Raw genomic sequence first — 26,749 nt, forward strand, 5'->3', positions numbered from 1 at the left:
TGTCTTTCAACTATAGATTGCTGCCCCGCCACGGATGAAAACAAGTATTTTTACACCCACACACAAGCTTGAGCAGTTGAAGGTTGTTTCCCGGGGCTCTCTTGCGATTGAGTCGGCCACCACAGGGAATTAGAGTGATACGCCATTAATCCCTGCATCTAGCTGTATTCCACTTAGTAGCTCTATCGCTTGATGACAAATCGAGCGCGGGGCGCGACGCTATTGCGCACGACCATGCCTCGCGTAGTGGCGACATCAGCTGATTGCGCCGGCCGGCTTGCTTCGATTTACTTCAGAGCAAAGAAATGTCATACCTTGAAAGATTGCGTACTGCACTATGTCAAAACGTTACTGCTTTGTAGCCATCCTATGATTCATTGAGAATTGATAACTCTTATATAACTACTGTAGAGCTTTGCGTCGGCGACACGCACCGAACGTGAAACCGCACTACGTCTGTCGTAAAAGCAGTAGGAGGCTGTCGTCTGCTAGAACAAAAACAAAACAAAGACCTGCGAAAATATTCATAAGTTGTAACTTGTTTTTTGAATAACCGTTTATCACTTTTAAAGTTATTTCGCCAGATAACATACATTTTTTATTTAGTTTATAGCAGCAACAGATTTTTTTTTATTTTCCGCACACAGATATCCAAGCCAAATCCATTTACAGCTAAAGCCACATGTTGTTTGTCTTTGTCTCCGTGGGCATGCTCTCTCATGTGTTCGCGCTGCTACACACGAGAGCACGAAATGTTAAATTTACGCAAGGAAGCGCCGTTCCTCGTTCGTGTGATGTGCTAAGATTGCGCCCTATTCCCGCGGTTGTTCGAGTGCGGATCAAGTGCGAGTCGTCCAAGGAATCGGCGGGTTGGGCGGGCGCTCGAAGGACTCCGAGGTGACGGCTGACGCCTGTGGTTGCTTCCCTCAGGACAGTGTGAAAGAAACTAAAGGTAAGGGGGACACTTTTTTATGTAGACCAAGTATGCCACTCAGTGCAAGTGTGTTGCTGCACTCGAACGAGGCGTCGTGAAACGGCAACCTTACGCGCCTTTGCGAGTGCGGTTGCCGATTCGCTTTGACAACGCTAACGCTAGCAGAGCCATGGCGCATCGGCGCGGCCTTACTGGAGCTAATTCGAGACAACTGCGGCAGCATCCATGTGTATGGTGATCGATTTTTTCATATGTGCAATGTAGTGAGGAAGACGCACACGGCGCTTGCTACGTTGTTGATCAAACGAAGCCTGCAGTGCCATTTGATGGAAAGCAGCATTTTGTTTACGTTCGCGGGCGATACAATTTGTAACTTGGCTCGATTCACCTAGCCAACCGCCTAAGTGGGTTGATTAGCATACGTTCACGGTAGAGCGTTATTATGCCCCTAAACAGTGGCGTGTGCTTGTTAAAAGATATAATGTGTGTGCCTAGTGTAGAGAGAGAGGTGTTCGTGCAATCTGCATATGTACCTGCAAGACGCTTTTGCTTGTAACTAATAATGTACCGGCCAGCACCTACATTGTATGCCTGACTTTGAAGAAAACTTGCATGCACAATGTGAGAATTTGTATTCTGCTAGAGTTGCTTTTTATAAAATAATACACTGCCAGCATGTTCAAAATATGTTTCGCTGCTGTGTGGCAGGGGTGCGGTTATCACGCTGTTGTGTAGTTGCTGATGCAAGCACTAATAGTTTTGATGGGTTAATATTTCTCATCTAACTCATCAGGTGTTTGGCTGTTTCAGCACAAACAAGGCAAAGAGAGAAGGAAGACAGGTAATGACAGGAACAGTGCCGACTTTTGTTTGCTGGAGAATACCCATGTTGGTGTATTTATTGTGACAGCCTTTCTGTGTTGCTTTTTTTGCCCAATTTATGCAACAACACAGTTGTCAGCAATATGAGAGAGAACACTGAAATTAGCTTTTAAATATCATGGTGACTAAATGCCTAGTATATCAAAGCACAAAGTAACAACAAAAGACATCAGTATGATCAATGTGGACGGGTACAGTCTTGCATCTAAAAAATATATTGTGCGAAATGTTGCCTAAGTAAGAAACCTCTCTATGTTTTCAAATAGTGTGACGTCACTTCGAGTGCCGTGCCAGCCATTCCCTCCCTCTGTGCAAGGGCTGGTTGGCAAGGAAGTTGTTTGTGACGTTCCTGATAGACCACTGAGATGTATGCGATTCTAAACCTGTAGCCTAATATATACATAATCTTTTGCGCAGTTACATCGCTGCATCTGACACCTACAACTTATTTGCATATTTACATTGCTCCCTTAGGACCTAACACACAAACTTGTTGTTTGCATTGTCACTTCATGAATATCGAGCGGTAAAGGTACTGAGTGTATGTGAAACAAGAATCTCTGCTTATTACATGAAGACATATGAGGCCTTCGATAAAACGAGTTATACATTTATTGGGCTTGCGTACTCGTCGGGGCGATTCATACATGCAGCTTCAGCAAATTGTATCTTCCAGCCCGGTGACCATGCAATTTTTTTCTGCACACAGCGCAAACACCGAGATGTACCCACTCGCAGATGGTCGCGTCAAGTGCATATTTACCTTGACTAAAATGTCGAATCAAGTTTTTTCATTGACCGGTCCCTGCCATGAGTGCTAATGTCTTCGCAAACAAGACACATTGTTATTGACACTGCACACACCACACACAATATTCTCAGTTGAACGAATATTCTCAATACCTTTCAATGCACACTACATGCCACAATCAACAGTGCACATTTTTGAAGACTATGCCACTGTTCCTCGCACAGGCCACCACGTGTGTTCACTTCTTCAAAATAAACAGACAGCGTGGCAAATATTTTACCACACAGCTAGATGTTTGCTGACACATACTACAGCTAATGTCGACATTGTAACGTGAAGTGTAAGCTTTAAAAAATTAAAACTTGCCTCAAACACCGCACGACTGTACCGGGCTGAGCCACCAGCGGGAGTGTTTTTCCAGCCACACCTTTTACATGTGCCAGTGACATCATGCTGTGACGTACCTCGGTAGGGGCCTATCGCTGCATACTTTATGTGAATGAGGGTCCTGTTAGTGAAAGCAGGCATTGTTGATTTCGTAACTCGTTCATTCCCAACTGGACCTTCATTTGCACGAGTTGTCTGACTGATATTCAGGCGAACTTTTGTGCAATAAATTATACAGTTGGCAGTCTGTGCTTGCTCCATACTGTTGTTACTGGTGTTTCTTGTTGTTACTTTGCACTGCTCATTACTGCTAACCTACAGAAACTAGCCTATCTTGCTGCTGTTTTGGACAAGATGCAGCTGGCAAGTGCGATAGTGTTCATAACTCTAAATTCTCAAGCAAAAATTATCGTTTCATATTCAGTTAGTTGCATTCATATCAGTACATTATAAGAAATCATTGATTAAACATTAATCCGTGTTCCTTCACATAATGCTCACAACTTTTATATCAAATTGAATGGTGTTTATAAAAAACATGTTTTGGCTAAACTTCATGCTCTTTTCTTGAACAGCTGACAAAACGCTATTGAATGCTTACTTGCCATGAATTGGACTGTGTTTGAAATACATTGCAATTCTTCACCGAACTGCCAGTACACTTCACATTGGGGGAACACTTATTAACCATGGATTGATTAATTAAGAACGGAAAGAAAGAAGCGGCAGGCCGGGATACTTGATATTGGCATTCGTTTTGCTACCCAGCGCATTATCATGCAAACTTCCTATAGAGTGGTTATGCGTCTTGCATGTGTGTCTGTAAACCAAGAACTTTGGGTAGAACTATATTTATCTTACAAATGGTTGCAGGACTGTGGAGGCTGTAGGGCTGCTTAGGAATGGTGGAATCCCTGGACATGTGTTCAACCTTGCTGCATCAGCTCCTTGGTGTTTTCACGGCATCTTTACAGATGTGTTGGGTGAGTAAAACAAGCAGGTTTGAACACAAGGAAAAGTATGATATGGCAGCACCTCTTGTGCGTGCCTTACATCCTAAGTATATCAAATATTTATCTTGCACCTTGTGGCCTGTAATTTTTAAAGAGACACTTCTTTTTGCTTTATATTTGAATCTTGATGCTTCGACAGCAATGTATTTGTGTTTGACAGCAAGTGTTCTTGAACAAATAACTGATCTCAATAATGACAAAACACCCTTCATACTTGGTCCTTAGCATAAGCTAGCACATACCTGTAGCAGATTCAATTATTCATTTTTTGCTGGGATGATAATGGGCAAGTAGCAAAGGCAAGTACAGATTGGATTGGTCGGTGACGTCTGTTTAGGCTCTGCCATAATGCTTTGCAACCAGAGTTACTTGTAGCCACATATACAATGAAGCCACATGACGTGCATTCTAAATGAGATTACCATATCACATTTTGCTGCATCTCAATGTGTGCCAAACAAATGCAGATATCATTAGCTTGCCACTATAAAGGGATACTAAACCAACACAAGGTTGAAATTTAGTCGTGGTGTTTCAGCTGTGTATGACTCTACAATGGATGCATAGCCGTGATAATTTGTCTATATGTTGTCGCAATAGTAATGTTACACACATTGTACGATACAAAAGGGGTCCTCGCTTATTTCGCTTTTTTTTTCAATGCTTCTTTCTTGTCTCTTCTTGCCATGTGCTCCTCCTCCTCACTGTACAAGGAGCAAGAGTAGTGGGCACACAAACACGTATTTAAAAAAATGTTGTAAGGTGAGCACTGAGAAGCTGAACACTTCCAAAAGGCTCAAAGAGGTAAAGGTATTGTCTCTAGCTACTTTTTGGGCACCCACAGCTAGTTGTGCTGCTGTAGTTAAAAAATGAGTTAAATGTTAAAAATTAATTGGAGGTGGTTTGGCACCCATAATTGCAGTTACATACAGAACTAGGTTTCAATGCGTAAGCAAAATCTGTTCACTCTAAATCAATCCTAATGATATTTGAAATTCAGGAAATATTCACAGAAAAGCTCAGGAAAAGGCTAAGTGGTTGCCCCTTGAACGTGAAAGAGATACCCTTCTTCTAAAAGGTCAATAGACAGTCTAGTAGTCTCGATATTACATGCACTATAAAATATTCCGGTGTGGTGCTTTTCATGCATGTTATAATGAGAGGGCTTTTTAATAGAACTGTTGTCACTTTGCCCTGCGTTGCTGAAATTGTTCACATAGTTATAATACATGAATCACTTTATGCCTTTTGATTTTATGCAAATGGTTTGCTTACCCAGTCGGTTTAACTTGATTTGGATAAAAACATAAATGCTCTAAACTTTTTTTTATTATACAGCAGGTTTATTTTTAAAATACGCGACCATTGATGTGAACATAGTTGGTGGCGTGCTTGATTAATCCTTCACTATCAGCACTCTAACTACACCTGCTACAGTGCATAGTGTGACAAAAGTAATGGTACTTAACATTACTGGCAGCATACACTTTTATGTCTCAAAATGTGTTGAAAAGCCTGGTAAAAATGTGTGTACGTTTTTTTTTTTTTCGCTCCAACTAAATATTCTGGTCTACTCAAAGTAGCTTCCGCTCTTTTAAGGTCCTCAAACTATTAGGTGTTCAAAAGAAGTATCAATGCCATATATGCTTTCTTTGTCAGCCTACTCACCACTCTAATAATGAGAATTACCCGACAACATTACCCAGTAAAATATAGGGATGTTATAAAAAGTAATGTCTATGCCATGTCAATTCAATTGTCAAAAAATGTTGCCAAGTTACGTTTTTGTTCACTTTTCTTTTCACAATTTTGTTAAAGTTACTTTTGATAACATCCCCTATAGTTTGTTTGGCATCATTTTCTGCTAGTTCTCATTATGATGTGTTCAACAAAGACAACAAACCCTTAAATTTATAGTTCTTTCCTTTACTCATGAATCTGAAACAGTGAATCTCAGTAATCTTAGCAGTGTGTGACTTGTTTTTTTTTGATCAGTTGTGCATGTGTTCAAGTACATGCATTTAGGTGGGAGGGTGAACCATTGCCACCTCCTGTGACTAGCAGAGTTTCTGAGAACTGACAGATGCACAATGCTGCCAAAGAAGTATAGGGATATTGGAAGTAATCGTAACGTAATTGCAATCGTAATGTAATCGCCAGTAGGCAAAAAAAAGCTGTCCCACACTCGCCATAATGGTAACAAGCAGCGCTGACTGACTCTTTCATGTATAAATGCACATATATACCGTACAAAATGGAAGTGGGATAGCCGCCATGGTAGCTCAGTTGATAGAGCATCGGACATGTTATTCGAAGTTTGCAGGCTCGGTCCCTGTACAGGGCAGGTTATCTTTTTTTCCTTCTACTTTTCTTTCTTCACAATTACAACACTTCTATTCTTCTTGAAGACTTTCTGGTGTAAAAAAGGTACCTTATAATCTGAAGAGGCAAACAGAATGTGCCAGTGCACGAGTTGGCTCTTGTAGTGGTTACAAGTAAGATATGTTTTGAAGAATAAATCATTCTGCCACTTGCCTAAAGAATGGCTACAGGACATGGCACTGGATTCACTTGGTTATTTTTGAATCAAGCTATATTGTACCGTATTTACTCGATTCTACCGCGCCCTCGATTGTAACGCGTACCCGATTTCCACCGCTAAAAAAAAACGTAAGACATCGATTGCAACGCGCACCCATTTTTTTTTGCTGGCCCGCACGATCACACCACTCGAAAAAACGATTCCTTTCGGGATTGTCTTCCATCTAAATATGAGGTACGGGCGAAGCTTGTGCCCATCTGACGTGTAACAGAGCATTGCCGTCACTGTAATTTTACCGTGGACCGATGTCAGCACGCGAACTTGCTTCGCCCCTTCTTCTCGACAGTTGTGGTGCCAGGCATGTCGAAGTAAAGAGGCGTCTGATCGGCATTCCAGATTTGCCCAAGCAGGTAGCCGTTGTTGCGCCGCAAGTTTAGGACGAACCTCTGAAAACTGTAAAGCTTTTCATCGTACTTCTCCGCAAAAGTTTTCGCATATGCATGTTCCCCTTCGGAGCGAAGAGCCTTTCCTCTTCATATAGTTAATTAGCCAGCACCTGCTCGCTTTAAACAGGCTCCGCATTAGACTTTTTTCTAAGACTAATTGCATAGCCCGCACTTGGAGCAGTTCTGTCGTCATGGGCCGCTGTGCCGCTCGCTCCTCAAGCACATACTCGCGGAGCAGCTCTTCAATTTGCGGAAACCGACCCTGCTGTGGTTCACTGAAGCCTTTGCGTGAAGCTTTGCTGTCGACAATCTTCTGCTTTTGTTTCCGCCGGTCCCGCACGAACGTTTCGAGAAGGACCGCGATGCGGCCCGATTTCCGTCCGTTTCTGCACACGCGATGACTTTTCTTTTAAAAGCGGCATCGTGGTGCACTCGAGTTTTTGGAGTCGGCCATTCCACGCCGTCGATACTAATGCACTACTAGATGACGAACTCTTCAGCACACATACGAAGTGCCGCACATCAGAAACACATAGGCAGAAATGGACGACGCGCCATGCCGACGCACGTAGGGGGCGGCCATTTTAGATTTGCCGATGGCAATAGATTGGCCGTAATTTTTTTGTTCGTACTCGATTCTAATGCGCATGCGATTTATGAACTCGCTTAACCGGAAAAAAGGTGCGCGTTAGATTAGAGTAATTACGCTATTCTATTTTTATAAATTACATGGGATAGACATGACGGTATCACACACTTTAATGCCACAAATAATATGCAGCGAACAATGTTATAAATGCGAAATTGCATAAGGATAAGGTGAAAACTGCACCCTCAACGAGAATGTACAGGGAGCACAGGGTGCAGGCGTCATTCCTTCTGCCCGTGCTTTTCAAGTGCGAGCTGTTTTCACCTCGTTCTGACCAACTAACTAAATTGAGATGTGTTGTTATAGTGCAAGAGGATGCTCCACGGGAAACTAGGTTTGTCTCAAACTCTGTGTGTGTCTTTCAATCTATATGGTGCTCGGTTCAAGAGTTCATGCAGACCAGATCGTGTAAAACAGGACCGTGTAAAATGGACCGTGTAAATAAAATAAAATGGACCATGTAAATAAACAGGATCGTGTAAAATGTCGTTTTCGTGTGCAACTGTAGTTGTGGTTGTGCTGAATGACCTTTCTTTATATACACTACATAACAAACTTGCTCCTTTAGAGTCGAGTGCATCTTCGGATCGATTGTAAATGTTTGCATATGCGAGGCCTTAAGTTTTATAAGAAATTCCTCAGTGTGCCACGAGGAAATGTGTGTTCAGCGAAAATTTGCATATCATTATATACAACTCTTTAAGCCTCGTCTACAACTTTGTGCAGGTTGACCTTGAGCAGAAAACGAGGAGCGGCAGCAGCCCCCAGAAAAGAGCAAGCACCCTCCAAGCTCCCGAAGCTCTCTTCGACAGGAACATCATGGTCACTGTGTGGCATTGAAAACCATTGCAAGGAGTGCCTTATCAGTACACTGTGCTGCTCTTTCATCGCAGAAGACGAAGTTGACCACTCCAGAGGAACTTCACGCTGTGTATTGTGAGTGCTTCAGTGGTTTTGTTTTTGTCCAGCCAGCAGTTAAGAAATCATGTGTCAGATTCAGCCGGGATGGCTAGAGGGAGTCGGGCAGGCATGTTTGGACATTTGTCTAGCCACGTAGTGCCAATTTTCGCACTGGTCCTGTTGGAGTTACTGCCACAATCACAGAAGCTACGTCACCTCTCTAAATGTACAGATGTGTCGGGGAAGATTAGCTGCATTAGGTTTTTCTATAACTGATAGCTGCCCTTATTCTTCATTATACAGGAGTTTTGTTCCTCACTTATGGGTGTAAAGCCCTCCACAGAAAAAATGCAACACGTCTACTTCCGGAAGGCTCCAAGGCCCTACTTGTAGGTTTTTTCGGCTTGTATCATAAGCACCTCGTTTGGGTGTACATGAACATTTTATAAACATGTACAGCGAAAAATTTGGGTGGCCGGTCGTTTTGTCGTTATCATGTTCCTCGCAGTATTCTTAAGCATGTTGTGCATTACGTTGTCAATCTGGTTCATGTGCATAGAAGACATTACGAAGTTTCAGGCTACAGTATAAAAAGCCTGGAAGCAAGCTATCAATAATTTTTTAACAGAGTTGCTTAATCTCATACATGATACATCACTAATATTTCATGCGTATTCATCAATGTAAGCTCGTCTTAGTGTTATCCAAAATGAAGATGTGAGTCGACAGATGGAAACATCTAGTGGGGTAATCAGGGTGAACAGTGGAAGTGCCTCAGACAGGCTGACCGATGTTGCGATAGGAGGACCTATTTTTTTAGAAGTCACCTTGTCATCCTTGGCGTGTTAGTTTAAATGGGGTCAGTAACGACATCATCTTTTGGCGTAGGCGTGTGTGCCTGTTGGAAATGTTTGTCTGAAAAAAAAACCTATAACGCAGAAGAGTGCAGCCCTTGCTTCTTTTCAAGTTAGGTTGCGCTGATACAAAGTGTCTCCTGTTGGAGGTTGGGGGTAAGGGAAGCAAAAAAAAGATAAATGATAGAAAATAAGAAAAAAGAAGAAAGAAAAGGGGGATGCAAAGTAAAAGTAGTGCTACACTGCTCCTACTTTGCATCCCCCCTTTTCTTCTTTTTTTCCCTTGTTTTCTTTTTTCACCTTTTTTGTTACATTTGCATTGTCCCATCTAGTGCATGAATCAATGACACATGGCTTTGCTATAGCAAAGATGCCTATGTGGTGTTGGATTGAACAGTGCATTGTACTTCATTCAGTTAATTACAGACTGATCAGTCTTGCAATAAGTGCTTCCTGTCTATCACCACACATGTTCAAATGAAAAGTTTGTGCTTGGCTCTTAGTATGCTGGTATATAGCTTGTGTCTATGACTACTCAAAATGAATGTTATTTTGCTGCTGTTTATGGTAATGAATTTATCCAACATGAAGATATCTTGCCTTGCGAACTTTGTCGGACCTGCCTTTCTTTTTCTCTCCTATGCAGGCATTGTATGTGAGGGAGGCAGTAACAGAGAGGTGATAGCTTGAGCTTCGGAAGAATAAATGCTGGCAGTGAAGCAATTACACATCAAACATCCCAGCCATTTTGCCAACCGTACTAAATGTGTTTTGAAAAAAATTATTGTGCTCGGTTACCAAATTGAAAACAGCAAAATGCTAAAATATATCGCAGAGAACAAAATATTAGGCTTGTTGGTGCCTTCTGGACTTCCCAGGATGTCGTCTGGGTGTTGTTTGTAAAAAGTAAAAAGTGTTTCAAAAATACTGCCTCTTCTACACCAAATTCGGTCTAGGTATTAAGTAAAGGTGATTGTGTGTAGTGCATGAAGCTCAGTAATATTAGTGCAATTTTTTTGCCACATCAAAAGCAAGGAAGCAGTTCTCTTTATATGGCAAGTTATATGATTACACTTTGTCTTAAAGTAGAAATGAATTTTTGAAGTTTTCTTATGATGGCTGTTTTCTGCATTTGATATACGACAGCTTTCGTTCCGAAGTTCTCCATGGCCCTCAATAGGAGACTTCAAAGATCATTTTCCTCATTTAAACAAAAATTGTAATGATAACACTTGCCATATAACAAGAACTGTTTATTTGCTTTCAACTTACACATAAAAGTAATTTTCAATCAGACAAACACACAGCTCAAGTTGCATCTTAATGTGGACAAAAACGATTGTATAGTGATATTTGTAATCTGGACCTAACATTATTTTTTTTCGTGAAATATAACTTCTGTGCAGTGAGTATTTGTGGCTCAAATATTCATACAAAGTGCAGTATTGCCATACAATAAATGCAAACGATAAACAGTTTAGCTGAATTCTTCAAAGCCTATGTAGGGGGAAAATTGCACTAATGTTACTCGGCTTCAAATACTTTAAGAAGCACCTTTACTTAATATGTAGATCAAATTTGATATGGCAAGAAAAGGCGGTACTTTGAAATTTTTCTCACAAATAACACCCGCACGACATTCTGCGAAATTCTGAAGGTACCCACGTGACCACTACTTTTTTCTCTTCAAAACATTTCTGCAAATAGCTTTTTTCAGAAGAGTAAATTACATCATTTTTTAAACTATACATCTGTGATGGTCGCCAGGCAGTATGGTTTGTATGTTTGGTGTAGAATAGCCCAGTGCGAAAAACAACAAATGTCTGAGCATTCTTTGACGCTCGGGCAATTTCGAAAGCATTTGTTTGTTAGCAGCAATTCAGTTAAGCCCTTGTCTTTATGCTTAGGCCCAGAAACAAAACACAAGTAACCAAAGTAGTCCTAAGAGTCATGCAGTCTCGCTGTTCCAAGGCTTGTGGAGCCTAATTTAGTGCAAGCTTCACCATTTTTTAAAAATTCAGACTCAACCAACAGGTTTTGGAGGCACAGTGCATTTTCAGCTAACTTGTTTTACACCAGTTACTTTGATAAAAAGCGGGAAGTAGAGGTAAAAATACCATTTTAAAGGCATTGTAGGTAATAACAAAAAGGACTGCTTTCTTTTTTTGTGTGGTGCTTTGCCTGAACGCTGTGCTTTTTGTGGTATAGTTCATTGTCTAGTGAACGTAGGCCTTAAAAACTAACATTAGCCATGTTGAGGTCGATTTCTTGGTTATAGTCATAGTAGCCATATTAAAAATATATGACTTCAAACTTGATTGTTCTTTTGAAGATGTTTTCTTGCATAATGATATTTCAGAGTCTTAGTCAATTTTGTTATAAGAAAACGTGATGTCATAATAGGGTCACTTTTTGTAGAGTCGTTCAGTTCTACCTTACCTTTTACATTCCTAATAAAGCAGTTATTTTCAATATCGGTATTTAAAATGGAATGAGCATGCTGTATGTAGTAAGGCTTAAGCACTTACAGATAGCACATGCACTCAACTTTTCTGTTGGCAGTTTATTTCTGTTATTCTTGATTTATATGTGGGGTTTCACGTCCGAAAACCACGATATGATTATGAGAGACGCCGTAGTGGAGGGCACTGGAAACTTCGACCACTTGGGGTTCTTTAACGTACACCCAAATCTGAGCACACGTGCCTACAGCATTTCTGCCTCCATCGGAAATGGAGCCGGGATTTGATACTGCGACTTGCGGGTCAGCAGCCGAATTTCTGGTACTCTTGCTCCCCTATATGTGTGCAGTTCGGTTATAGTGATCTGGCTTGCACAGATTTTTAATGGCACCTGCCTTGTCCTGCTTGCTTTCATGGTGATTTTAACCTTCATAAGCTGCATAGGTTTAACTCTCAATATTGTTCAAGATGCCAATTTTGTGCACAAACTGTATAGTATAAAGGCAGCAGATGTACATGCACACAGTATTAAATGTACATTGAGAGCTTTCACTTGCAGTTTCTAAAGTTTTACTGTGCAGGAAGCATTTAAACCATAATTTCATAAGGACATATTAATCGATTATCTCTACCATTGAAAATCGTGACAACCTAGTTATTTTCACTGTGATAAGCATGCTGTTTTCTTTGATGTGGCAGAACTAATTTATACACTCATTCCTTCTATTATTCACATATGCATAACATGAAGGATTGTGTGCCTTACATTTTCAGTTTCATTCTGTGTGTTATATTTCTTGTGCATGTGAACTAATGTGCTAACATGTGTCTCTGACATTATTTGTGCCAATTATTTTCATTTCCAGGTGCCTATGAAGGACACATAAGTTCTATGGCAGTGACCTTCCAAATTTACAGTGGTGCCGGAGCCTCAAGCAGCATTTCGCCGATCACCACAAGGCGTTCATGAGACACAGTGCCACACTTTCACAGTGCTATGATTATTATTTATGTTTAAACATTTCGTTCTAAAATTGCTGTTACATTGTGTTTTGTGCCACCATCCTGTGGCTTAGGTGGAGCTCGTGAAATTACGGTGTAGTCACCTCATTTGTGTACCATCAACACTGCAATGTCACCACTCACAGCTGAAGCATACAGACAAATAAAAAAAATATATTGATTGTAGCAGGGCTGGTGTGTACAATAATGCTTCTCTATTGATAATAATAACTTTATAAGTTCTTTAGGTCTTGCATAGAACACTGCATTAATGTGTTGCAATGTAACCACCATTTATGATCGCTAGCATGTTAATTCAGTAGTTTTGTAATGTATTTTATTTGAAAGGTAATTTTGCTTCCGCATCACGACAATTAGAAAGATGCCGATGATTCAATCCCTCATTAAGTAGCTTCTTAACACATTTGTTTCTTTCAAGCCTTTGTTTACTCATCAAGGCTGTTTCAGATAGCAAGCATATTTCACTTTCATGCAACATATTAAGAATGAAATATTCATATATATTTCTACACAGTACTTGCTTTTGCAAACAACGTGAATGGCCAATTGCTTTTACTCGAGATCTAGGATGTCCATTTGATCTTTGCAAGATGCAGCAGATAGATGCATGTTTTCTGCATTATGCTGATTTCCGTAAGCTGCTTATCAGGTAATTTAGCATGATATGGCACTTTCCGTAAGCTGCGGATGTCCGCATCTTTCTGCATGATATGGCGCTTTCCGTAAGCTGTGGATGTCCGCATCTTTTCGCATGATATGGCGCTTTCCGTAAGCTGCGGATGTTCGCATCTTTCCGCATGATGCGGCTTTCCGTAGTCCAATAATTGCGTATGTACGGATCCGTATATGCGGAACGTTTCAGTAGGGTAGGGGAGATAACTGTTTTGAATTATCGCGTACCCTGCTTTGCTGATGGTTCACATGCCCGTTTTGACTTAACTCGCGTGACTATCATAGAGAATACACTGATGTCACTCTGTATCTCGGCTGTGGCGGCTGCATTTGCGATGGAGGCGGAAATGTTGTAGGCCCGTGTGCTCAGATTTGGGTGCACGTTAAAGAACCCCAGGTGGTCGAAATTTCCGGAGCCCTCCACTACGGCGTCTCTCATAATCATATAGTGGTTTTGAAACGTTAAACCCCACATATCAAATCATGATGTCACTCTGTTATCGGCGTTTGCGACTGCTCAAGTGTAGGTTGCAGCGAGCAGCTCATAAGCGCGAAGTCATGACTGACTCAACAGCAGCCGTGTTGTCAAGTGTGTATTGACATTGAACGTGTTTTGCAAAGATGAAGGCGGTTGCAACTAGATAGCGCTTGCAGACAGCGTGTTATAAACGAGAAGGAAACTACTTTCTCGCCTTTGAACTTGGCGTCGTTTAGAGGTCGCTTAAGACGAACGCTGAAGATCACTGGAAGTATCATAGGTGGCGGTGTTTCTCAACTTCCCACCGAAGGGTGGCAAAAAGATCTAGTTTATTTCACACCATACAATTTCATTCTATTCTTTGCTCGATTCCGTTTTTTCATGGCACTGTGAAAATCGATTTTGTTGCATTCTTACCATGACATATATCTTCAGACGTATCATAAATATTTGTTTAAAACGACAGTGTTCCATTCCGGCGTCCACAAAAATATCGAAGTCGTATTTTCATCAGAGATAGGACGTTTACGAAATCTATCATGCATTTACGTCCTTATTTCATGGAATCTCGAAAACTAACAGTGGTGATTTTTTTCTTTTCACCATGAAAACAAACTATCGGTGCATGAAAACAATTGTTTTAATTACAGATAAACTACAGCAAAGAGCAAGAAACCTGGCTTCTACATAGGAGACACAAAAGCACATATGCCAATGAGGATCACTACGGAATGTTTTTTCTCATGGCTGGAGTGCGTCGAGGTGAAGATCTCGTATTCGCTAGAAAGACATTACGCTACGAAAGACGATGTGAGTTTATTTTGTATTTGTTTCTTTACCTACGTGAATACGCAGATGCGAAAGTGCGCCTGCTAGTCGCGAGAAAAATTTTACATCATTAACAGATATCCTCACAGAGGGCGCTTTAACACAGAGAGCGCTTTGGCAACGGGCCAGTTGATGATATTATCATTGAGCCTAATAATTCGATAGCTTAAAAGAGCTCGTTTTGCGGAAAATGCGGCGACAGTGTCGGCATCGTTGGTTGTGAGCAAAAAAAAGAAGAATCTTTGCGTGACGGAAAAATCAAGAAAGATGGATATAAAATAAATGATAAAAGTTTCGAGTCTGAGTGTGGATCGAAATTCGGTCGATTTGCGTGGCAAGTGGGTGTTCTCCCACACAGCCACGCGAGGTATATAGTGGAAATAGTGTCCTCTGCTTGGAAGTAATGTGAGAGTAACTCATGCATTAAAACACCCGCATACATTATACATGCTTCAAAGTAGGACAGGTAATGTTACCATACGAATGCCTGGTAAAACCGTGCATTGCCATCGGATTATCACATTGGCATTATCAAAGGGGCTTCACAATTTAAAGCCAGTCCCCCACTACAAGGCGCACAAACGCTACTGCACCATTAATGCCATGTAGCGGGTGCATAGCAAGCTTGAAAAAATTTTATACCCTATGTATATGAAACACGCACTAGGATCAAGATATTAATACTGCGATCAACTTTTAAGGCGAAGCTCAATTCTTCCCGAATTATTTTTTCAGTTCATTTCGAAATCATAGTCGACGGTGCTGCAGACCCTATTTAAAAACGTCCACCATAGGAATGGCGGCTTTCACCATCCACCATTTTGGTGGATTATGGCGGTGGAAATGTTGGTGGCACATGGTGTATGGTGGCGTATATGGTGTAGCAGAGGGTGGATGGCGCGCTCGAGCCGGCAGTGCTGGAACGCGAAGCAACGTCAGAACCAGCGTGACGAGCTGCCACTAAAGAAATAATAGAAATAATTGTATGAAAAACCATGCAGAAAGCACCCCCCCCCCCCAAAAAAAAATGAAAGATGCGCCGCGCGGAATCAAATCTGCCACCTTGCAATTTCTGACTCAGCACATTAACCACGGCGTCACGCTGACAGATGGCAGCTGTGGTGTTACGAAAGTAGTCAATTCACAAACTCACTTTCACACTTCATCATCATCATCATCATTTATTATTCTTTAAGGGCCCTGGTTTGGGCATTACATAAGGGGGGGGGGACATCAAAATATGCATACAAGGTCACATTTACAAAGGAAAAAGGCATGTTAGCTCTGTGCACTGCTACGAAACTGAAAATAAAAACAAAAATGACACATGCTACGCGTTTCCGCATGCGCTTGCAAAGTATTTGCATTGCGGTTTGACATGCACAAAACAAAGGGAGAAAAAAAAGAAAACTAATAAGAAACAAATAAACAAACAAACATCATAGTACGTGTTTACAAAATGATAGATGGACTGATTTTGTAAGCAGAATCTACAATAAGGAGTGGTTTCGTTATACATTGTTACGGAGTCGAGGACAGTGGTATTATATAACTTTAGCGCTGTAATATTTACGAAAGAATAAAGAATAAAAAAGGTACAGTACGAAATATTTATATACACTTGGAAGAAGCAGCAGCTTAAAAGTAAGCTTCCACTTTCTTGTGTGAGTCGGTGCAGTACAGGAGTCTGTTGTCGGTCAAATTCATTTTGCTAAATGGGCTGATACTAACTGCCTGAATTTCGAATTGTCACCTTGATGCACTATTGATTCGGGAAGCGAGTTCCATTCCTTTATGGCCAAAGGCAAGAAAGACTTGTTGAATGCGATTGTTTGACTTGTCGTTGCGACTTGTTGAATGCGATTGTGAGTGTTGAATGCGACTTCAGCTTTGTTTGTCGCTTATTCGAGATTCATGGGATCTGCCCCTGCTACTAACATTCGCACATTTGATAAACACGAACAACTGCAACCGGTAACGATTGCCACTGCGATAATGGCAACAGCGCTATGTTTTTGTTACAATATACAACCGCAAGAAAATAAACAACTCAGTTGACTGAGGAGCACCTACAGTTTATCGGCGGTTACTGTCAAGTTTATTGTCAGTTTCTCGCTCCTTGCAAGGGGCGATATCTGTCAGGCTTTATGACGCTTCTATGTTCATTCGACAGATACGCCCACACAAGTGATTGTGATGTTTTTCGCGCAACGCACAGCGCAGTCGTGCCAGCGCACCACTGTTGCTCTGTCGTTTGGAAGAACTACATAACGGCTTGGCCAAAATGAATGCAGTGCGCCAGAAACATTGTTATATTATTCGTTCTGTACGCATAAGAATCGGCTAGTCTGTGTTCTCGCATAAGACCCAGTGAAGTGGCCGTGAGTGCAACCAGCGGCTGTTGGTGAGGGGAGGCGTACATTTGATGGAAGTGCTGCAAACGCGTCGCCTCGTTATTTTTTTTTTCTTTTACGCGGACAGCGTACACCATAAGAAAAACTTAATTTAGGTTAAATGATGCTACAGCTTTGCTGTATTATCATTTTCACTCATCAAAAGTGGGCATTCTGAAACTCAGCAGCACCAATAACACTTCTACGGGCTTGGTAGGTAGGATTACCCTTTGGTGGAAATCATGGTGGTAGAACAGAAGGGTGAAAGTCGAATTCGCTGGGGCTTGTCTCGATGGTCGAAAGTGAACGTTTATGCATATTCGCACGCACTTTGTTAACTTAAAAGTATGGCTAAAGCAATAGAGTGTGGAAGAATCGCCAGGGTTGCGTTTCTAGCGTGGTGATATCAAGTTACCGCTGTGTTCTGCTCTAACGTTCTAACGGGCTATTGCGAACTGGAGCTCATTTATTTCTCGACAACTGTGCGCTGATGTAAAACACTTATTGTCACTGCTCACAGTGACACTTCTAGTCTTCTAAACATCACAACAAAAAACACATCACGAATGTCAAACTGATGTAAGTACGTGGTGAAATGTAAACATATATTTACGGCCGCATATTCTATGTTCCACAAAAATTGAAGCGTTGTTGACACCACTAGAATGAAAAAATAAACGTGCTAGAAAGCGTGATGGGCAGCGTTGGTTTCTTTTGATTATAAACTTATATTTCTGCGCATACAAGAATGGAACGCTGGAAATAGGCGATTTCACATACTGTCGTAAGCTTTTTCATCGTGCTATCATCACCTCCAAGCTTCCATCATGCCACCGTCATCCACTTTGCTCACCAAGCCATCCACCAAAGACGTTTTGCCTCGCCACCATCAGGTGGCATTTTCCACCATCACCATCATTGGTTCGTAACCACCACCACCATCTGCCACCACTTTTCCCCTCTAGCCGTCATAAGCCAGCGATTATCACCGTCACCACCATTGGCTTGCCGCCATCACCACCATCTGCCATCATTTTTTCCACTCTCGCCGTCATGAGCCATTATGCCCGCTACAGTTTCCACCATATCCACTAATATTTCCGACATTTCCACAATTATTTCCATCATATCCAGCAATGATTCCACCATCCACCAACCGAGGATTTTCAATAGGGGAACTAAATTCTTAAGTTCACATACGAGTTTATTCTACTGGTTACTGTTCTTACCCTGTAATATTACACTCTGTGAGGTACTTGCCCTTATTAAACATGGGGAGAAGAAAGTAGCGTGCGTCTTTTTCGTCTAGTTTCTGTGATTATCTCATGTTTGCACTCTGTTTTCTGCTTAGCTATTAGTTATTAGCTATTAATTATAGAAGTAGAGTTAACACTACTTTTCTGAATTTCTCTCTCTCTCTCTCTCTCTCTCTCTCTCTCTCTCTATATATATATATATATATATATATATATATATATATATATATATATATGTAATCATGCAATCACGCCCGAGCGCCGGCTTTAAGCACCATGCATGTACTGATGTCAAACAGCTCATGCTGATACTAAAAGTTCGACAGTGCACGTTGATTCCCTATAGCAGACAATTTTCTTCAGTACATAGTGTGACCACGTTTGCATTGACCATGAAACAGAGGAGCTGTGGCTAATTGTACGATGTTTCGCGGGCTTTCGTCAATGATCGCATGCCTCTTTTACTACTACAATGTTCACGTTCACCTTACTCTCTTAACATGCCGTTCATTCCTTATTAGTCATATTTTCATTTCTTCTTCTCTTTTTTTCTCTTTGTTTTTCTTAGTTTTTTTCTTTTCTTCTTGTTCATCTCTCCCACCTGTCCCCTTTCCTCCTGGCTCCACAAGCCAACAAAGATAAGGAAAATCCGTAATTATATTATGCGTTGAAAAAGACTGGGCTCCCGTCAAAATGTGGGGTAACTTGACTGTTATGGGAAAGCGCATTTATCTTCATTCACACTTGTACTTTGCGGCAACCAAAATTATTCTTCAGCGTGTATATATATATATATATATATATATATATATATATATATATATATATATATAGCGTAGTTTTCCCTTCATTGAGAACTGTACCTTGCACAAGTGTCACAGTTGTACACGACGTATTATTTACTCGCGGACATCTCAGTCAGCGGAGCATTGGGCAAATGGCACCAGAAAACGTAATATTCAGTGAAAGGGCACCGTGAATACGCACGTGTATTCACCAGTATGAGTGAGGCCTGCTTTAAACTTCAACCGGCGTTAATGGTCAAACCCGTTGTGGTACACCAATGCTTCGGCAAAACTAATTATGTTGTCATATTAGGCTGCATTGACGCAGCAGCTTCCACCACGAGGTTCTGTCTCCTAATGTAGGACTGCCACCGCCATGGCGTGTCCGCACCAGTGTGGGCAGACGACTCCTCATAGAGGTGGGTTTTCCGCCCACCAATGTTCACACCTAACAGGGCCTTCTGAAAGAGCGAAAAAACAGTATTATCAAATCTCCGCCACGCGCAATATGCATCCCTCGTGAACAATGATGACAACAAAGTAGTTTCATACCGGCACAGGTACTCCATCATTCCAAAAATACCGAAACAGTATTCTGACAATCGATTTGTGTCGGTCACATATATCCGCGTAAGCATGAGTTACGGTAGCAATAATAACAAAACATGTATCGTAAGAAAGAAGAGAAGCCCAGCTGGTAACACCAGCTAGACAGAAATGTGGCGAACGGTCATGTAATCCTGCGTCCACAGCTTGCGTGTAGCAATGTGATGTTAGAGCAACAAATTGTTGCTACTTCCTCTCAACACGTTGTAAATGCTCACATGAATGGATTTTTTCACAGCGGCTTGTTGCCGGTGCTCATGACAAGCTCAACGAACCAAATTTATCACACCTCCAAATTCAGGTCTAAAATGAAACTCCGTTCAATAAATGTGCTCAAACTCTCGTTTCATTGCGTCTTATGATCGAGCTCAATCCGGCATGCGGCACGATCTCCCTTACTGCGCATGAGCGCCCCTATCCTCTCTCTAACTTTTCTCTCTCTCATCTCGCAACGCCGATGCACGCAGCGTCTCTTGGCCTACGCTCTTTCCCCTCTTTCTCCTCACGGCACCCCTCTAAGAGACATATACAACCACACTGCGCATGCGCATTCCCTGTTCCTCATTTCGCACGCTTCCCACACTCTTGCCTCACAATGCTGACGGCTGCAGCGTCTGCTAACCTACGCTCACTCCACCCTCTCTAGAAATCCATCCTAGTGACTATTGCGCCCCCACTTCGAATGCGTGTCCCCTCGTCATCTCTCTCTGCTACGCTTAAGCCCGCAACATATGCAGCGTTTTCCCGGTGCTTTCCCGGTGTTTCGTTCGGTGGCGTCATTCGGCGTCAAAGCTGCCGGTCACAGTGGTCGAAATGTCAAACTCTGGACATTTCAGATATCTGCTGCGCCGGCACCGATGCAGTGAGCAATCAATGAATGGAGAACCAATCAGCGCATGGCTGCTAGCAACTTCCGCTACGTAGCAGCATCGTTTGCTGCTGTCTACATAGCTGCCGCCCGACTCAGATCTGTTAAGACGTCACCGTGCGCTGTGTGGCCCGAAAATTCTGAACTGATGCTTGTATTTCACTTAGCTTGTTCAACAGGAAGTGCTCGGGATTTCTTCGAACTGTTCTCGAGCGACAAACTCAGGTACACTTCTAGTACACTCAAATTCAAGTCTATCGGTAGGGTAAGCAGGCCTGAGTGTATTGGCTAAATACGTGGCCTCTAAGATGTATAATAACTCTCAAGCTTGGGGGCCGTGTGTTGCGAGTTTCTGGTTCTTTCTATTCCACACAGCTGGCGCTAGAAGTAAAAACAAAATCTTTTCAGTAGCCCTGCGATCTGTTTTTCTTACCTCAGAACTGTAAATAGGACATGAAACCGGTTTTCAGGAATATTTCTTGTTGCAGAATTGATGGACACTACACACTGCTTTGCGAGGTCTCGCGTTCATTTTCTTCCACCCACTTTGCGACTTTCTCTGCGATGTGGAGGTGACGCTGGCCTTGGCACTCCTCATTAAGTTTGCCACCCTCTTTCGGCGTTCACGCGATGACGCCGAGGTAAGCGGCGCCGGAAAAACGCTGGAAGAAACGCTGCATATGTTTCGGGCTTTACCCTGTCTTTAATCACTGCGCCGTGGCGCCTTATGGCAGACAAAAATCAGGTGTTCGTCTTCCTCTCTAAGAAGCACTATCTGCCCATATCGCGCCTCAAAACTTGGGCGCAAGCAACGTCTGCTAGCGAGTTTCTTACTGAAGAAACAGACTTTCTCGCGCTGCACAACCATTCACTGGTGTTAGGAAAAAGAGGTGTCGGGACATGCCACCACATCCGTGACTGTGGCGACCTTGGGTAGCGTGGTCCTGGCTGCAGCCATCCGAGTCTCAGCGGAAGATGAGTTGAGAAGCCGGAGTAGAAAAAAATGGCAGATGCCGTGTACAGTGGGAATCAGTGATATGCGAAGCATGAAAGAGAAATGTTGATAGGTCACTTTTAAACTAACACAATGTTACGAGGTGGAACTAAGTGATGCCCAACATGACTTCCGTGTCATAATTATCATGTTTGAATGTGTCGTTTACCTTCGTCATCTGTTCACGTCACGTGATACCAAATTTAGTATATGTGGAGTTAGCGAAACAGCCGCGAGCATGCTATGAGCGTTGTATGTTGTCATGCTCTTACATGACACGCGTGCAGGGTTATCATGTTTGCACCAGTCATATATTTTGTCACTCATTGACGTTAGGTAACACCAAATTTGCTATATGTAGAGCTAGCAAAACAGCCGCGAGCGCATCATAAGGGGCCCAATTAATTTCCTCCTCCTCGAGTAGCTTCTACACTTGCTAAGGAGGGAAGATGCTTAAGGTTCGAAATGGGTCCCCTCGATGACACAAGTGCAAGGTGGCCGCGTGAAGGAAGAGCCGTAGTCTGGTGAAGAGACGCTTTTCTGCAGCCTCAGGCGTCTTCCGAGTCCAAGCCCGAACCTATGCTCATATTTAGCATTCAAACATCCTCTTTTCAACCCTCGGTTGAACAAAGGGTCTCCACACAAGCCAATCACACGTGTGGGCTCGCATCGCCACAACCAATCATGAAAATACTTTTATAACAGGCACTCCTTTGGTGGCCCCGCCGCGGTGGTCTAGTGGCTAAGGTACTCGGCTGCGGACCCGCAGGTCGCGGGTTCGATTCCCGGCTGTGGCGGCTGCATTTCCGATGGAGGCGGAAATGTTGTAGGCCCGTGTACTCAGATTTGGGTGCACGTTAAAGAACCCCAGGTGGTCTAAATTTCCGGAGCCCTCCACTACGGCGTCTCTCATAATCAAATGGTGGTTTTGGGACGTTCAACCCCACAAATCAATCACTGCTTTGGTGAATATCACGTTATGGAGTACAAAAAGAGAGGGAATATGTTTTCCGCCTGTCACACTCTCTCACATACCAAGCCGACCTCTGTCGGCAGTCATTCTCACGCTCGAGCCCCGTCAGCTCTCTCTTCACACGTCACTTCACAGAAGCCTCTTTAAGCACGGAGAGTACACGTGAGGCCCTGTGCGCTGACCAGATGTGGACGCGACTGCAAGGCACCCCGACATCTTAACAACACTTCGTAATGACGTACAGCGGGGAAGATATGCTCGTCTCCTTGCCGCCACTATATCTCGGTCAGCTCAGTGGTCACGTCCCGGCTTCATTCTCAATAGCACGCGTGCGTGCCAACAATGGCTTAAACTCGGACGGTGGCGCATGGCTTGCTTCTTGCCAGACGCTCTTCCGAGTAAGCCTTTTTCTAGTTCCGAACGGGGGCGACCTTGATAGCACCACTCGTGAACTGTGTGAACGAAGGAGCCTCCTTTATTTCCCATGCGCAGATCCCCTACGTTCGCCTTCGTTGAACTGATCCGCTTCATTAGTTGACGGGTCGGGAACTGGCTCCGCGCTCTGCATCTGCCGCATTGATTGCACTACACATCAAGCGCTGATAATGGTTACCTCATACTAACACCTCCCCCCTCAAAAGTGTTACTGGATACTTGATGTCCAGTAACGCGACAAAACAAACAAAAAATCACTAAATATAAACTCTCTTTTGGTTCGCGCACATGCGTGAACCTATTTTAACTTCACTCTAAAGAGGAGAACTTTCACGTCCTTCAGCGAAATAGACACATTGACACATATACATAATGCTCTCAAATGGTCGTTCGAAAAAAAAAAACACTCTCGCAATGCACAAGAATTAAGAATGCACTCGGAATGAAGTCAACAGTGCCAGTCCGCATTAGCTTGACACAGAGCACAACCAAAGCGCATAGTCCAGCGGCTCTTGTTTTTTAAATTTACACACCATGAGGTCATCGTTCCAACACGTGAGCCCCACTCCATGCGCCCTCAATGCCCCGCATAACACACTCGAAGAGAGTGACGGACCCAGCACTACAGGTATACTTTAGTCTCAACGGATCGCACCAAGAAAAAAAATATAAACTTACTTCACAAACGCTACCATATTTACCTACGAAGTTATTCCTACACAACACCTGTACTACACCAAAAAGCAGTTCTACCACTTAGAGGCAAGCTTGCCTCTCAACAACAACACAACAAAAAAATTGGCAGCATATCCACGGAGTGAATGATGGAGAGGGGAGCGAAGCATTCGTCCGTCCATTCGTTCTTGCTTCCGTCCGTCCATGCGTCCGTCTGTGTGACCATCCATGCGTCCATCCGCCCGTCCGTGCGTGCAACTGTTCGTGCGTCCGTCCCTGCGTTCGTTCATGCGTCCTTCCGTGCATCTGTCTGTGTGTCCATTCGTCCATCTAATAAACACTCCAAGTACCACCATCTCTCATCGTTTCATCATATATCCCCATATAGAAGCACCGCCATCCAGCGGATATTCCAAGGGCTAAACGAGAGGTGGCACACGCACACTTACGGCTTGCGCTTCGGGTCTACTTCCCACCTTTAAGCACCTCGAGTTCATGGTACATACTAGTTCACTGTATTCATGGCACTGCGGTCCAACGCTCACTAAACATTTCTAAAACCAATGAGGTTACGCCAGAGAGTATAACGCAGCAACCTTTTCCTGTAAGATAGTGCTCAATGTACATGCCAATGGCTGCTAGGGGGAAATGAGAGACAGGAGAATTTGGCTTTTACTTTCTTACGGCTTGCGCTTCGTATCTACTTACAACCTTAATCTCCTCGAGTTCATGGTATATACCAGTTCATTGTATTCATGGCACTGCGGTTCAACGCTCACTAAACCTTTCTAAAACTTAGGAGGTTACACCCAGAGAGTATAACGTAGCAATCCTTTCTTGTCAGATAGTGCTCATTGTACATGCCATTGGCTTCTAATGGGGATTGCAGCGTGCGCGTTAACTAAAAGCCAAATGCTCCTGTCTCTCATTCCCCATTAGAAGCCATTGGCATGTACATTGTGCACTTTTTTATTGTTCAACAACGCACAGAAGAAATCTCTCACCGGCACCACCTTGGAGGTCAAATCGTTATACGTGTTACGTACTACAACGGCTACAAGGGATGAACGGGTGCCATTGTAAGAAGCTTCGCCCCTAAAAATGCCTAGTACAACAAACAATCATTTGGCATCACGCCGGAAATATTAGTCTGTTCGGCCCACTTTCACATAACGCATAACAATAAACGTGCGATGCAAACTACTGTACCGTCATTCAATTCACAGTAACTGCTTCAGTGGCTACATATTAACAACAACAACAATGAGGAAAAAAGCTCAGTTATATGAAACATACAAAACATCACCTTGCCACTTAACAGTTACGATCAGTGAATCCAATGATCGTCCGAGACGCGAAAGAGGATCGCAGCCGTGCGCAATGCGCCTTTGTTTTGAACGATTTTTTTTCACATTCACCTCTCATTCAAATGTGGACGCCTCTCGTTGCAACTGGTTCAGCCTCTCACTGAAGAATGCCACTGATGGTGCACATTCAATATCGTTTGGAAAGGCATCCTCTAATTGCCGTTTCCGATGCGCTCATAGCCAAATAAAAATCTTCGCTGCGGGTGGTTGCCGACCACGCAGAAATCAATGCGAAGGCCTCTACCTCAATTAAACGCTAGCTGTCCCTCTACGTGTCTTGGCAGTGTGTTCGACACCCTCGTACAGCCTTAACCAATAAATAAGTGACTTTTCACTAAAAGCCTTTCACAATGTCGCCACTCTTCGATAACACGCCATACCTCAACACTCAAAAAAGAAAACGCAAAACTAGTTACTACAATGACTTCTGTCCATGGTAATTACATAAAAAACTGCTCCGGAACTAACCAAAAGACAACCCAAAAGAAAAATTCCTTCAAGAAACTGGTACTTAAATTCTCTTAAGACCTTATGACTCAACTTCATCTTTGAGTCGCACACGCGATTGTCCTGGTCTGACGACTTTTCCTTTAGAACGGGGAATACGCAAGACGTGTAACCCCCTCGTTATACCACTGAACCCCAATGCTAGCCGCTTTTTAATCCGCTTTGTTGTTTTCTTTTCTGGGAAGTTACCAACGCCAGAGTTGTCATGCGCTGACACTTCGTCTCACGTCGATTCTCACGCCACTGAGTTGTGGGACTGCTTCCTGTCTAATTGCTCTCTACGATAGAGCACGTCAGTTACATTGACGTGCGACCCTTCTTTCACCTGATGCCACACATCGGCTAGTGACTCATCGTGTTCCTGTTCCCCGTCGCAATAATCTCCACAAAATAGACCAAGCCGCTCGCTGTACACATTACATTCAGAAGCAGAATTGGAACTTTTCAACTGCGTCTGCTCTACAAGTGACGCGTACTTAATTGTTTGCGACTCCCTTGCTTGGCCGTCCAGTTTCTCCTCTGTGCGCTGCACGGCGTTAGCGCTAGAGCTAGAACATCGAGGTAAATGCTCTGGCTCCCTCATCGATGAATACCGCTTCGGTATAATATCCTCTCTTACACAGTTCACCCTTGCGTCACACTCCATTAGATAACTCATCAGATTTTGCCGACGACGATGGAGAAACTCGTAATTTGCTGGAGTATAAGCAATACCGACACACTTTTATTCAACTGATCGGTCAATGCGCATCGCAATTTTACAGGCTGAGCAGCGATTCCCAGCGAGGATGGAAGAGCTAAAGGTGCATACAGTAACACCATACAGTAACACCATGACCAAAAGCGTCTGTTAGTCCTATTGTGCCCCTACTCTGGTACAAAATTTCAGTGGACACTTCACTAGCTCGTACCACCGTGACATCAGCACCTGAGTCATTGCGTGAAAAAGAAGGTTTGTTTTTCACAACAATATCAATATGAGGATCCTTCATCAGTGTTTTTTTTTCTAATGGTAGACTGCCGAGAAGGTGTAGCTCGGCTCTCAAATGACCTCTTATTCTGGGGAGCT

General features: G+C 43.0%; 1 protein-coding gene across 3 annotated transcripts in view; it reads left to right on the plus strand.

The window, feature by feature from the left end:
- Positions 1-679: 679 nt before the first annotated feature.
- LOC142803895 (uncharacterized) overlaps positions 680-26,749 on the plus strand; it is a 57,869-nt gene continuing 31,799 nt past the window's right edge. Inside the window, exons 1-3 of one of the 3 annotated variants that reach the window (XM_075890186.1) lie at positions 680-952; positions 3,828-3,937; positions 8,331-14,803. In XM_075890186.1, coding sequence (XP_075746301.1) covers positions 14,725-14,803 — 79 coding nt within the window. In that variant the 5' untranslated portion in view covers positions 680-952; positions 3,828-3,937; positions 8,331-14,724. Of the gene's footprint in view, positions 953-2,094; positions 3,938-8,330; positions 14,804-26,749 lie in introns of those variants that run through there. The other 2 variants (XM_075890187.1, XR_012894353.1) reach the window with 2 other exon arrangements.

The sequence above is a fragment of the Rhipicephalus microplus genome, chromosome 3 (genome assembly GCF_043290135.1).
Source record: "Rhipicephalus microplus isolate Deutch F79 chromosome 3, USDA_Rmic, whole genome shotgun sequence".
Classification (NCBI taxonomy): Eukaryota; Metazoa; Arthropoda; class Arachnida; order Ixodida; family Ixodidae; genus Rhipicephalus; species Rhipicephalus microplus.